At 40.3% G+C, this 12,037-nt stretch overlaps 2 protein-coding genes across 8 annotated transcripts in view; one reads left to right on the top strand and one right to left on the bottom strand.

Annotated features, from left to right (window-relative positions):
* Positions 1-12,037, top strand: part of ME1 (malic enzyme 1) — a 117,621-nt gene that overhangs the window by 46,777 nt on the left and 58,807 nt on the right. For all 3 annotated transcript variants that reach the window (XM_083497471.1, XM_083497470.1, XM_083497469.1), the window contains one exon: positions 1,403-1,564. In XM_083497471.1, the coding sequence (XP_083353597.1) occupies positions 1,403-1,564 (162 nt within the window). The remainder of the gene's footprint in view (positions 1-1,402; positions 1,565-12,037) is intronic.
* PRSS35 (serine protease 35) overlaps positions 1-12,037 on the bottom strand; it is a 152,417-nt gene that overhangs the window by 86,782 nt on the left and 53,598 nt on the right. The gene's annotated exons all lie outside the window — the stretch shown is intronic.

Below are 12,037 nucleotides of genomic sequence, written 5' to 3'. Positions count from 1 at the left end.
ATGTTCTGGCTACTGGGAGGTGGTAGTGACAATAGCCAATGGGTCTTACACCTCTTTCCAACTTATATGTTGTTTCCTTGTGGAGCCAGAATAGAATAGAACAGAAAATTTTATATGGAATGCAGCACCGAATAACTATGACTGCATTCCTCAAGAATTTAGCAGAAGAAAAATTCATTAAAAGAAACTATAGCACATAAAGTTGTACGCAAAGAGCATAGAGATTGTAATTTCCTGGGCCTTAATGTGCCTGGTCCCCTTCTTTTTCACCAGTAACAAGGTCTAATGGCTTCTCTGATATTTAAGCAATTTTCTTGTTCACATCATCTTATACAGTTTTTAAAAAGTTTATCCAGAAGACAAACCCAGACTTCTTTTGTCAGCAAAATAATCCTTAAATTGGAAAATATGAGTTGCTAGACCAGTACAGTGTAATTATTCAGACGTGTTATAGCAGTATGTTAGTCATGCATTGGTGCAAGTATTTAGGATCAGGGTGCCAAGCTTTCTTTCTATTTCAATCACAGAAGCTGATTCAGTATCAATGTTTGAGCAATTAATTAGAGTATCTGATTTTTTTGGGGGGGGACTGTTCAATTAAAAATGCTGCACTAATTACTTGGGCAGCAGTTTTTTAAAAGTAGAAGTAGAAACAAATGGCAGCTACTGTTTTAAAAGAGGCATTCTGGCCAGAATACCTTTTCCAACATTACTTTGCTGCAGCACATATTTGCACCACCTAAGAATACTGAAAAATTTTAACCAACGGTTCCACTTCCATTCACAGAAGCGTCTTTTGTCTATTGGAGGATTCTGCAAGTGGATTCTGCAGCCTATTGTGCCCTCCCCCCCAATATCTGCACTAGGGGAGTAGAGAACCATTTAGAATAACGTGGAGGTGGCCAGGAATAGGGGTCTGCAAGAGGAAGGGGAAATGATGAAAATCGCCTTCTCCTTTGCATTTGTGGAAACCTCTGTTAGATCAAAGACCCTTCCATGAATGGCAGGGCAAATTCATTTATTTACGACATTTCTATCCCACCTTTTTCCTTTAACATGGAACTCAGAACAGCATACATGGGATTCTCTGACACTCTCTCTTCAAGACATGGACCAGACCTAGATCTGCGTAACTCAGTGTCTCTCCCCCCCCCCACTTTGCATCTGTTTGTTTCTCATATGCAAATATAATGGATACATTAATCAACTACGACTCATGCAGTTACAATAAACAAAAGATTTGTTTGCTCAGATAACAGCCCTAGAGAAAATGTAACACACCAAAGCAGTATGGAATGCTTTGCCACTGTTCTTAATTTGAATCAACCTATTTACGAACGGACACGAAAAGAGCTTAGGACACGTTTCCAATTTTACACTGCTTATACTACTTTCCCTCTAGGCTATTGTGGTGACTGATGGAGAACGTATTCTTGGCCTTGGAGACCTTGGTTGTTATGGAATGGGCATCCCAGTGGGTAAACTAGCACTTTACACAGCATGCGGAGGAATGAAGCCCCAGGAGTGTCTGCCTGTTATGCTTGATGTGGGAACTGACAATGAGGTAACTGTTGTTTCATGCTGTCATGAACATTTGATATATTTCAAGGAATAGTATTTGCCTGTTCAGCTGAAAGGGTATGGTTAACATTCTTTCCCAGAAAAAAAAGTTCTCACTCATTTCATGACAGTAGTTCTGATGTATATTTTAAACATTGTGTTACAGTCCAGGCAATCAGTCTGTCTTTGTGGACTAGCCGTTCTTCAACTTGGGCCTCCAGATGTTGTTGAACTACAAATCCCATCATGCCTCACCTCAGCTTGGGTTGGTGGGGTTGTACTCCAATAATATTTGGAAAAACAATGTTGAAGAACACTGTCCTAATGCAAATTTAGAGGCTTTTGCTGCAGCAGTGTCCTGAGCAAGCTCCATGGGATACGGAGCGCAACACAAGGGAAGATGCAATGTTTTGTCAAAGTCAAGTGTGCCAAGGACAAGTTGGGACTGGTGATGGCACACCTGCAAAATTCTCCTTCATAGTGTGCCTGCTATAGTTTAGTGCATTAATATTTGGGATGGGCTTAGCTCCTGGCACAAGAGGAAGGCTCAAGAAATGTCTTGTGCAAATAATGTGACAGCAGCACTACATTCTATGCTCTAGTTCCATCCATGTAGTTCCTATACTGAAAATAAATTTTCCAGCTGTTGCTGGTATTACTGGTGACCTTATAATTTTATGAGCAGCACATTAGGAAACACTAGTTTGGATTCTAAGAACTGCAGATGGAGTTCTACTCACAGAATGGGATTTCCTTGCCGTTTCTTTTGGCTACTCCAAAAAAATTGTACCTGAAGATTGTGGAATGCCTCCAGAATGGCAATGTGGTGTATCAGGGCCTTCAACAAAATAGGGAGGTTGGTGGAAATCAGAGACATCCTCTAGCGCAAGCAGAAGAACTATTCACACTAAGATTTTACCGGATACAGACCACTGTATATGTGCAGTAATATTATATTACTCTTGCTTGAAAATAATAACATTTGTGAAGGTTATTTAACCTTAAAATCTGTCCTCATGATTGTATCCATTAAAATAAAAATCCCCATGATTAGGAATGCCTGGGCACATGGCAATTTCTGTAAAGTGGGGTAATGGTGTACATTATTGCAGAGCAAAACTTATGGAAATGATTTGTATAAGGCTATTTTAATAAACTCAGTTGTAGAAGGGGAATAGTGGAAATGGGATGTGATGAAATATTTTGGATGGTTTAAACTATGTAGTGATGAAAAGGAATGCAAAAAACATCAAATGCTTTTGAAAACAGATCTGACCATTTACTGTCATTGTTCCAGAAAATAAGGAAAAATATAAAATTGCATGCAGTGGATTTCCCAGCCATTAAGACAGAGAGAATCTTGGAATTCAATTTGAAACAGGGAACAGATCAGTACAGTATGTTAGCCTGCTGTCGCTGAAGTAGATAGTCTTATAAGAGACTGAATTTATTAAAGCTAGTTGGGAATTTCCTGATGGAAACTATTTTCATTTCTTAAAAATACTATGTTTTATTGAAACTGGAATGTTGCAATCTTATTATGCTGTGAAATGGAACTTCCAGTGGCAGGCAGAGCTGTCTAGTTCCTAGTCAAAGGCTGCAAGCTTCAAGACTGTTTCTACACAGTTTCTTTCACAGGGTTCCGATTATATTTTATTAGATCTTCCCAAGCCACAGACAAGTCCATACAGATAATTGTTATTTTAGTAGGAACAAAATGTTTCTGCACCGGAGCTTCTAGCTAGAGCTGGACCTACATGAATAACCTTCTCTAGGTGGTAGATTACATAAGAGGAGCAATTTATCTGCCTCCAGCCTCCATGTACATAATTATTAGTTCCTGCACAGGATGTGTGAACAGAACTCCAGCTATAGGGTGGTATATAAATTCAATAAATAATAAATAATAAAAATAATTATGTGTGAAAATTTGAAAGGCAGCCCAGACCTGTTTCATGAATGTTGGATTTGGACCGAAAGCACCAAATCAAAAGTATTTCTGTGTGGAAGCAGCCAGTAAGGTTTGAGGCCAGGTAGCAACTGTGCACCTGTTCTCCTTTCACCCTAGGATAACGTGAAGAAAAACCTAACCACAAGGGACTTAAAGATTCAGGTGTAATGCAGTATTCTTTTTCTACTCCCAAGTCATAAGGGTTATGCAAAGCACTGCCTTGCTTCAAATACTGCATTGCAAACAACTTTTTGTCTTCTCTTCTTGCCTTGAAAATTAGTATAGAGATCAAATGGAGAATTTCTTTTTGACATCTCTGTGCTCAAGGGGAGAGGTTTTGGTAGTATTACCTCTTTCTTGGAGGCTGAGCTGGTATTAGAATTTAAAACATAAGAGTTGCAATGGGACTCAGCATACCAAATTTCATTCCAGTATCTCAGTTGGAAGAGTTATTGCATTACGGCCAAATAACTCTACAATCAAATGGGATGCCAAGTGGGCATGTTCAGCCAACAATTTTGATTGAACTTGGGTGTTTTGGTCAGAAGACAGTTGAGGGATAGTAGTCTTGTAAACAATCATCTCAAGTAAGAGGATGCATGTGTATTTTTCAAACTTAGGACTTTATAACTCAGACACCTGTGGTAGTAGTAGTAGTAGTAGTAGTAGTAGTAGTAGTAATAATAATAATAATAATATCATTATTTATACTCCACCCATCTGGCTGGGTTTCCCCAGCCACTCTGGGAGGCTTACAGCATATAAAAAACATAGTAAAATATCAGATATTAAAAACTTCCTGGTACAGGATGACTTCCAAAAGCTGCCTTCAGATGTCTTCCAGAAGTTATGTAGTTCTTTATCTCCTTATCTCCCCACACCTTGTCCTCCCAAAACAGTACTTCTGTCTTATAAGGATTCAACCTCAATCCATTAACCTCCATCCATCCCCCAACCACTGCCAGACACTCACATAGGACATTCACTGCCTTCACTGGTTTCAGTTTAAGAGAGAAGTAGACCTGGGTATCATCTGCATACTGGTGAACACCAAGCCTAAACCCCCTGATGTTCTCTCCCAGCGGCTTCATATAGATGTTGAAAAGCATGGGGGAGAGGATGGAACCCTGAGGTATCCCACATGTGAAAGCCCAGGGGACTGAACACTCATCCCCCAACATCACTTTTTGGACGCGACCTAGGAGGGAGGAGCAGAACCACTGTATAACTGTGCCCTCAACTCCCAACCCTTCTGGCTGGTCCAGAATAATACCATGGTCAACGGTATCAAAAGCCACTGGGAGATCCAGCAGAACTAGGAAACAGCTTTCTTTCACCTTTGTCCCTAGCCCACTGGAGATCATCGACCAGCGCAACCAAGGCAGTTTCAGTCCCATAATGAGGCTTGAATCCTGATGGGAAGGGATCCAAATGGTTGGCATCCTCCAAGCATGCCTGGTATTGTTCAGCAATCGCCCACATAACCACCTTGCCCAAGAATGGAAGATTTGAGACGGGGCAATAGTTGGCAGGTCTAAAGATATTTTTTTTAAAGAAGCTGCTTCTTTCAGCAGGTCTGGGAAGACTCCCACATAGAGGGAAGCATTCATCATCCTGTGGAGCCCATTGCTGAGCCCTTCTCAGCTCACTTTTATGAGCCAGGGTGGGTAAGGGTCAAGGAGACAGGTGGTCAGTTTCACTCCTCAAAGCAGCCTGTCTGTGTCCTCGGAGGTAACAGATTAGATTTGATCCCATGCAACTTGACTAGTCAGGACTCTAGCACTTCTCCCATCCCAGCCCTACTCCCACAGTCTACCTCTTTCCGAATCTGAGCAACTTTAACTGCAAAGAAGTTTGCAAAATCATTGCAGGAAATCTTAGGGTCCTCATCAGGCAAAGGTGGCTCCATTAGATTGTGAGCCACCTGAAAGAGTCTCCTGCTGCTGTTTTCTGCAGATGCAATAGATGCGGCGAAGAAGATGTTCTTGGAAGGCTCAACATTGAGCTCTAACCCATGTTTGGTCGGATTCAGAATGAGTTTTCTGCCACTGGTGCTCTAGCCACCTCAGCGATTGTTTCATCTCCCTCAGCTCTGGGGTAAACCACAGGGCCATCAGGACTCCATGCAATTGGGGAGGGCACTTCAGAGCCAGACAGTAAATAGCCCTGGCAAACTCTGTATTTCAGTGGGCCACCAGGGAATCAGCTGAGAGGCAAACAACATAGGATAAAACATCCCCAACCACTCTCTGGAAACCATTTGGATCCATTAACTGTTTGAGGTGGACCATTTGAATCCATCCCACCTCCCTGTGAATAAGAAGGGTCTCGGAGAAATCTAGTTGCTCCAGGAAGTGATCTGATCATGGCACTTCTTGTGTTTCACTTTTACTTAATGTCAGATCACCCATGTCTATAAAGCTGAACACCAGGTCTAAGGCATGTCTGAGGCTGTGGATCGGGCCAAACTTACTCAGGGCAGCCCCATGGAGGCCATTCTTTCGAAGAAGTCCCAAGCGGCCCCTTGTAAGGTGGTGTCAGCATGGATGTTAAAATTCCCTAGGACAACCAAACCAGGAGAACAATCACCACGACCTGAAGCAGCTCAGGCAGGGAATCCGTGGTGCAGCGGGGAGGTCAGTACACCAATAGGAATTCTGTACTGCCCCTGTTGCCCAACTTCCAGAACATGCACTCAGAAAACTGAGTCTCCCCAATAGGATGCCTGGTGCAATCTAAAGACTTCCTAAAAGTCACTGTAAAGACTGTTCATGGAAGACAATCTTACTCGGCTACGAGTGATCGCCAAAGAAGAAGAAGAAGAAGCTCCTTCACCCACTGCGCTAGGATTGAAGTATTAAGATGCCACCCTCCAAGACCCCTCACTAGCTGAGTCAAGTAAACAACGACCCCAATTTTGGATTGCGGTTTGCTTCTCCTGTGCACTAGGAGACAAGAGCAAAGTGGGTGCAATAAGCACCATTAACTGTAGTTCATGGTGATGTCAAATGCACTCTACTGTTGATTCCTCATGGGACTGACAGATAAAATTGATGTTAAAGATAGCTGTTATTTTCTTTAGAAAATAATGTATAATTTATATAAATTAAACTTCACAAAATTTGGAACTTCTTAATGTAATACAGTCTTCATACCATGTATGTCCAAATATATTTTTTACATTGAATTAGGTCAGAGTGTTCATAAACCCAAGAGTGAATCGTTCCAAAGAAGAAGAAAAATCAAAGGATATAAAATTACAATGAGTGTTATCCAATTGTGAATGTACTGAGTAAAATAGCACATGGAAACGCCAGTGCACATATTACCTGGAATGTGTTTTATTACACATGTGTGCAGGAGGGAAATGTAGACTTTAAATGCTTCCCTGATGTCTTCTCTCTCTCTCTCTCTCTCTCTCTCTCTCTCTCTCACACACACACACACACACACACACAGATTGCTGGCTTTGTGTTTTATTTAAACAAGACGATATTTATAAAGAATCTACATGTTCTTGAAATGTGGCAAATAAAACATGTGTGAATATTATCAAGTCAATGCACTGTTATCGCTTCCTCTCATTGTAGGACTTGTACCGTGATACTCATATCTGTATGCATGACTGAGATGGTGCCGTTTTGAAATAAAGTGCAGGTATAGCTGTGGATTGGTATGGATATGCCACTTCCCATGCTCTTGTTTGTAGGTGTAGCAAGTATTTTGTTAGGTCTGTTTAACACAATGCTTTTAGCTTAAGCGAACTACTAGATGTGGCTGCTGGAAGCATTTTATATTGAGGAGCCTTCAAAATGATAAACAGCAGAAGGCTGCTGTAATATGAGGTGTCACTGGACCATTTCCATGCACAGACACTGCAGTATTCTAGAGATGGGAAGCAGGAACCTATCATGGGGACCTCTAAAATGAAGAACCAGATACATACTACAAGCTGCCACGTATTTTAATCTGGTTTTAGCTTTTTACTCATTTTAATTGCTTTTGAACATTTCAAATACTTGTTTTAACTATTTTTTCTGATAATTTTGTTGTCTTTTTTTTTATAAACCACTTTGAGGTTTTATTATAATCAGGCAGTATATAAATGCTGTTGAAATAAACAAGAACAAAAATAATAAATAACATACTTCAAATCCTTTTAAGCAGTTTTCATCCAAGAGATCATTCCTTCCCTTTGAAAATCGTCCTCTTTGTATGAAATACAAGTGGGATAAAATGGAAAGCATATAGTTTTTGTAGAAAAAAACATACTAGAGCAAAAACTATGATCCAGGAGGTTTCTATATTTTTTAACTAATACAACTTGTCATTTATATAGCAATAGCAGACACAGTATATCAACAATGCGTATAACAGGTGTGCAAAGTATTCTCCTGTTGCAGAGGGGGTTTAGTGGACTAAGGTTTGGAAAGTAGTGGCTTGACAGAAGCCACGTACTGAGTTGATAACTAAAATGACATTTCAACCAGGGTTGCCCAGATTATGCTGAAAATTTAGCCACTGTTCCACACCAACTCTCAAAATACTGTAGCAACATATTATCACTGCATTTGAGGCTTCATATGGAGCAGACTGAAGTGATAGACTACTAAGGTGGTATAATAGATTATGCCATTTCAGACTTCAGGTGGCAGATAACACTGTGAATGTTTGTTGATAGAAACCTACTGCAAATAGAAAACCAGCACAGCTTCAGATAGAGTGGCTATTCATGCATCACCCCAAAAGACAAAAATGCATCACTAGAAAATCAGCACAAAGGGGGACACAAAGGTGCATAAAATTCACATCTGCTAATTTCTGTATAGATATAAATTCAGAAATAATTACTGTAATTTAAATAGTAATATAATAATAATAATTATAATTATTATAATAATCTCATAATAATAGAAAAGGCTTCAGCCAGCTAACCTGTGCATCTGCTCAGTCTGCTGTTTAGGTGCTAGCTGTGGATGAACAACTGTAAGGCCCCATTTAATTCATCTGTGTGTGCAGACCAGGCTACTGTTTAGGAATAGTTATTTATACTTGCCACATGCCAGCATAATGACAAAATTGGTAGGCGGTTTCTAGCTTTCAGCTGCATTATCTACATTATGCTAATACTATTTGTTGCTAACATAGAAGGCCTTTGGCTGACTTACTTTGTTAGCTGCTAACTTGGCAACGGATTATTTTCAGTAAACTGCCAGAGATTTTACAAATTCTTCTTGATGTTTATTAATCTCTTATTTTTGATGCTCTCAAACATTCACAACTGTAATGCAGTAAATGGCAATTTCTGTATTTCTTTTAGCTCAGGGGTATCGGGAACTTAGAAGCTTAGTGATAAATCTAGATTAAACAACATGCACATGTATCAGTTTCATGTTAACTCTACTATAACAGCCAGCCTTTTATGAGCAAAAATGTAGCACTGAAAACAGTCTTTGAGCAGGTTTTGGTTTGCTTTTTTTTTTAAAGCATCAAAGTATGTCCTATGAATTCATAGCTTTCAACTTCTCAACTACTGTAAGTCTAATGTAACTTACAGCGCACTGCTGCTAAAGCATATAAAAAGCGATCAAACAGAAAAGGGCAAATAACTGAAACTGCAGATCTCTGAATGGAAAAGTCAAATTCAGTAGCAACAGATCCTGATGTTTTAAAGCAACATTGACCAAAAGATAGTTTACTTTCGAGGAACACAACTTGTGTAAATCTACATCATAAAATTAATATATTATCAGAATTTCTTCCATGGCCACCTGCTCTGCTTTACCTTGCATGTTGATTGCATTATCTGGGCTTGACAAGGCACGTTACCCACACCTACTCCCTGAGCTAGCAAGCTCCACCTGGGCTGTAAATGGAATGTAATTAGAGTAAAGGAAATGTGTGTGTGTGTGTGTGTGTGTGTGTGTGTGTTCTATCACACAGGAAACACACCCATGTGTCATGTCCAGTACTTGCCTTAGACTAGTAAATTCCTAGAAAGAATCAAGTCACCTTGAGTCAGACAGTGGTCGGTGGGCTCAATCTGTATTGAACTCCTCAGCATGAGCTGGTGACATTTTTGTCTTGGGCTCTGATCTTCATGATGTATATATAAGGCATTTTTTTTACAAATCTGCCCTACATGAATGAGAGTTCATGTAGTAGTGAAAGATACCCATACTACTGTATTCCTAGCAGAAATCTGAGTGAGGCATGTGAGCATGAGAGCATCTTGACATCTGCCCAGACTGTGTATATGTGGTGGACATAGGGAACATATGGTTGTGGTGGGCTATGCCCAGTCTGCATGGTGCAGCATGCATAGAAACCTGGATAGCCTGCTATGTGCATGGCTCATTCCAAGCTCTCCAACAGATAGGCACTTCATTGTGTCATCATTGCAGCAAGATTGTGAATGAAATGTGCCTGCCCAGGAGCATCTAGCGTGCAGCAAAATTATTTAGATTTTGGTTAGTTGGGTTGCTGTACTAATGTGCCAGAACCCTCAGATTTTGAGAAGCAACTCAAGATGTAATACAATGTTAGGTGTGCAGATAGATGGCTGTAAAGATTTAGTAGTTGGGCCTATTTTGAGCCACAGGCTTGCAGTGGGCATTGGAAAGTTAGCTTCACATCAGCACAACTCTGAAACATATTGGCAGCTTTCATGAGAAGATTCAAAGGGGACTTGTGTTCTCAGGTTTTCCACAGAAACAGCAAGAGTACTCATGTTGCTTCAATTACTTTGGCAGTACTTTACAGGCAATGTACAGTAAATGTTGGAAGTCTCCACTACTAAATTCAAGTCCAACTACTTATCAAAGTACTTATACCTGGCAGGAGCCTCAGCTGGACCGTAAGCTGGCCATCCTAAAATCACTCACAGTTCTATTGGTTACAGAAACTATGTAGGATTTGGACCACTGAAATCAATGGGTCTGCTATTCATGAAATGTTTATAAGTTTAGCTTTTAGAGTCTGACACCAGAAAGTTGTCAACACTTTAGTGTGAATAAATGAGCACATTTCCTAAATGCTTTCCTGGAGCTTTATGAAACTTGGCTTCAGTGCATTTTGTTCTTTCTCTAGAAAAATAGACCACTAGAGAAGCAACATGGGAAGAAAAGGGACTAAAGTTTGTAGTTCAGTAGTAGGAATAGTTGGAACCTGGGGCTGTCTGACCTAATTAGCATTGACACCATGAGTGTCTTTGTTGTTGTTGCTGCTGCTGCTGCTACTACTTAGACAGCGCCAAGAACCAGGAACATATAGAACATTGCTAGCTTAGGTAAATCTGCCCCCGTGAGGTCATGTCAGCTGCTACCAGGTGAGATGCAACAGCAAACCTCTGGAGTGGGGTGGGATACTTGCTTAGAGAAGATACTGCATTGAAATCCCAACTCATACAGTGGGAATTGTGAATCTAAGTAGTATGAGATAGTGAGGAAACATGAGTATTTGATATTGTTGGCATAGGATTGTATATCAGAGTTCTGTGACCTTGTAAATCCATGATATTGGTTCAGAAGAAGTATATTTTGACAATATTTTGCTCAGGTTTCTACTATCAAGATTCACTGTTCAAACCATCTGTGTGTTTTAGTTTAAAGTGTGCCTTTTTTTTTTAGTTATTCAACTTTAAAAGAGAGCAATAGAAAGAGGGCCTTTGTTACAGCTATCCTAAAGTCTTGATTTGAAATAGTAGCTGCTAGTTGGCTGCAGCTTTAGCTCTCTGACAAGCAAATTTATTAAAGACAATGTATTGGAATACTCAAAAAGGGGGGAGGACCTTACTCCATACTTTATCCTGTACAGTGGTGCCTCGCAAGACGAAATTAATTCGTTCTGCGAGTTTTGTCGTCTTGCGATTTTTTTCGTCTTGCGAAGCACGGTGTCGGGAAAGTTTTGGAAAAGCTTCAAAAATCACCAAAGTCTTTAAAAACCTCAAAAAAGGCTACCACACCGCGTTCTATGAGTTGCTCCTCGAAGTCAAGTCGCAACTGTATTAACGGTGTTAAGAAAAAGGAAACAAACTTGCAAGACGTTTTCGTCTTGCGAAGCAAGCCCATAGGGAAAATCGTCTTGCGAAGCAACTCAAAAAACAAAAAACCCTTTCGTCTTGCGAGTTTTTTCTCTTGCGAGGCATTCATCTTGCGAGGTACCACTGTACTGACTACTGGAGCAACAGATACTGCCATGAATACTGAGACTATGAACAGGGACAGAATACAGATTTGTGTCTTCTTAAACTGACTTGTCGTATTTAAGGGACAGGTTATTTTTCCTTGTTAAATAGTATAGCCAGATTATTCTCTAGATCACTTTTTGAAAGAGGGACAAGCAAGACTTGTTGCGGACAGCTTATTGCTGATGCAACAGCTCCATGATATACCTACAGATTTAGCCTGTTAGTTCCACGCTCCTCGTGGGACAGCCTCCTTATAAGTGCTTTTCTACTAGAAAAACAGGGTTCTGGAACTCACCATGAAATTATTCAAGTAAGTGCCACACTTTTAACCAGTGCTT

This window comes from Podarcis liolepis (assembly GCF_965112155.1).
Source record: "Podarcis liolepis genome assembly, chromosome: 3".
Taxonomy (NCBI): domain Eukaryota; kingdom Metazoa; phylum Chordata; class Lepidosauria; order Squamata; family Lacertidae; genus Podarcis; species Podarcis liolepis.
Note: the sequence above shows the minus strand (reverse complement) of the source record. Positions and strands in the feature narration are given on the sequence as shown.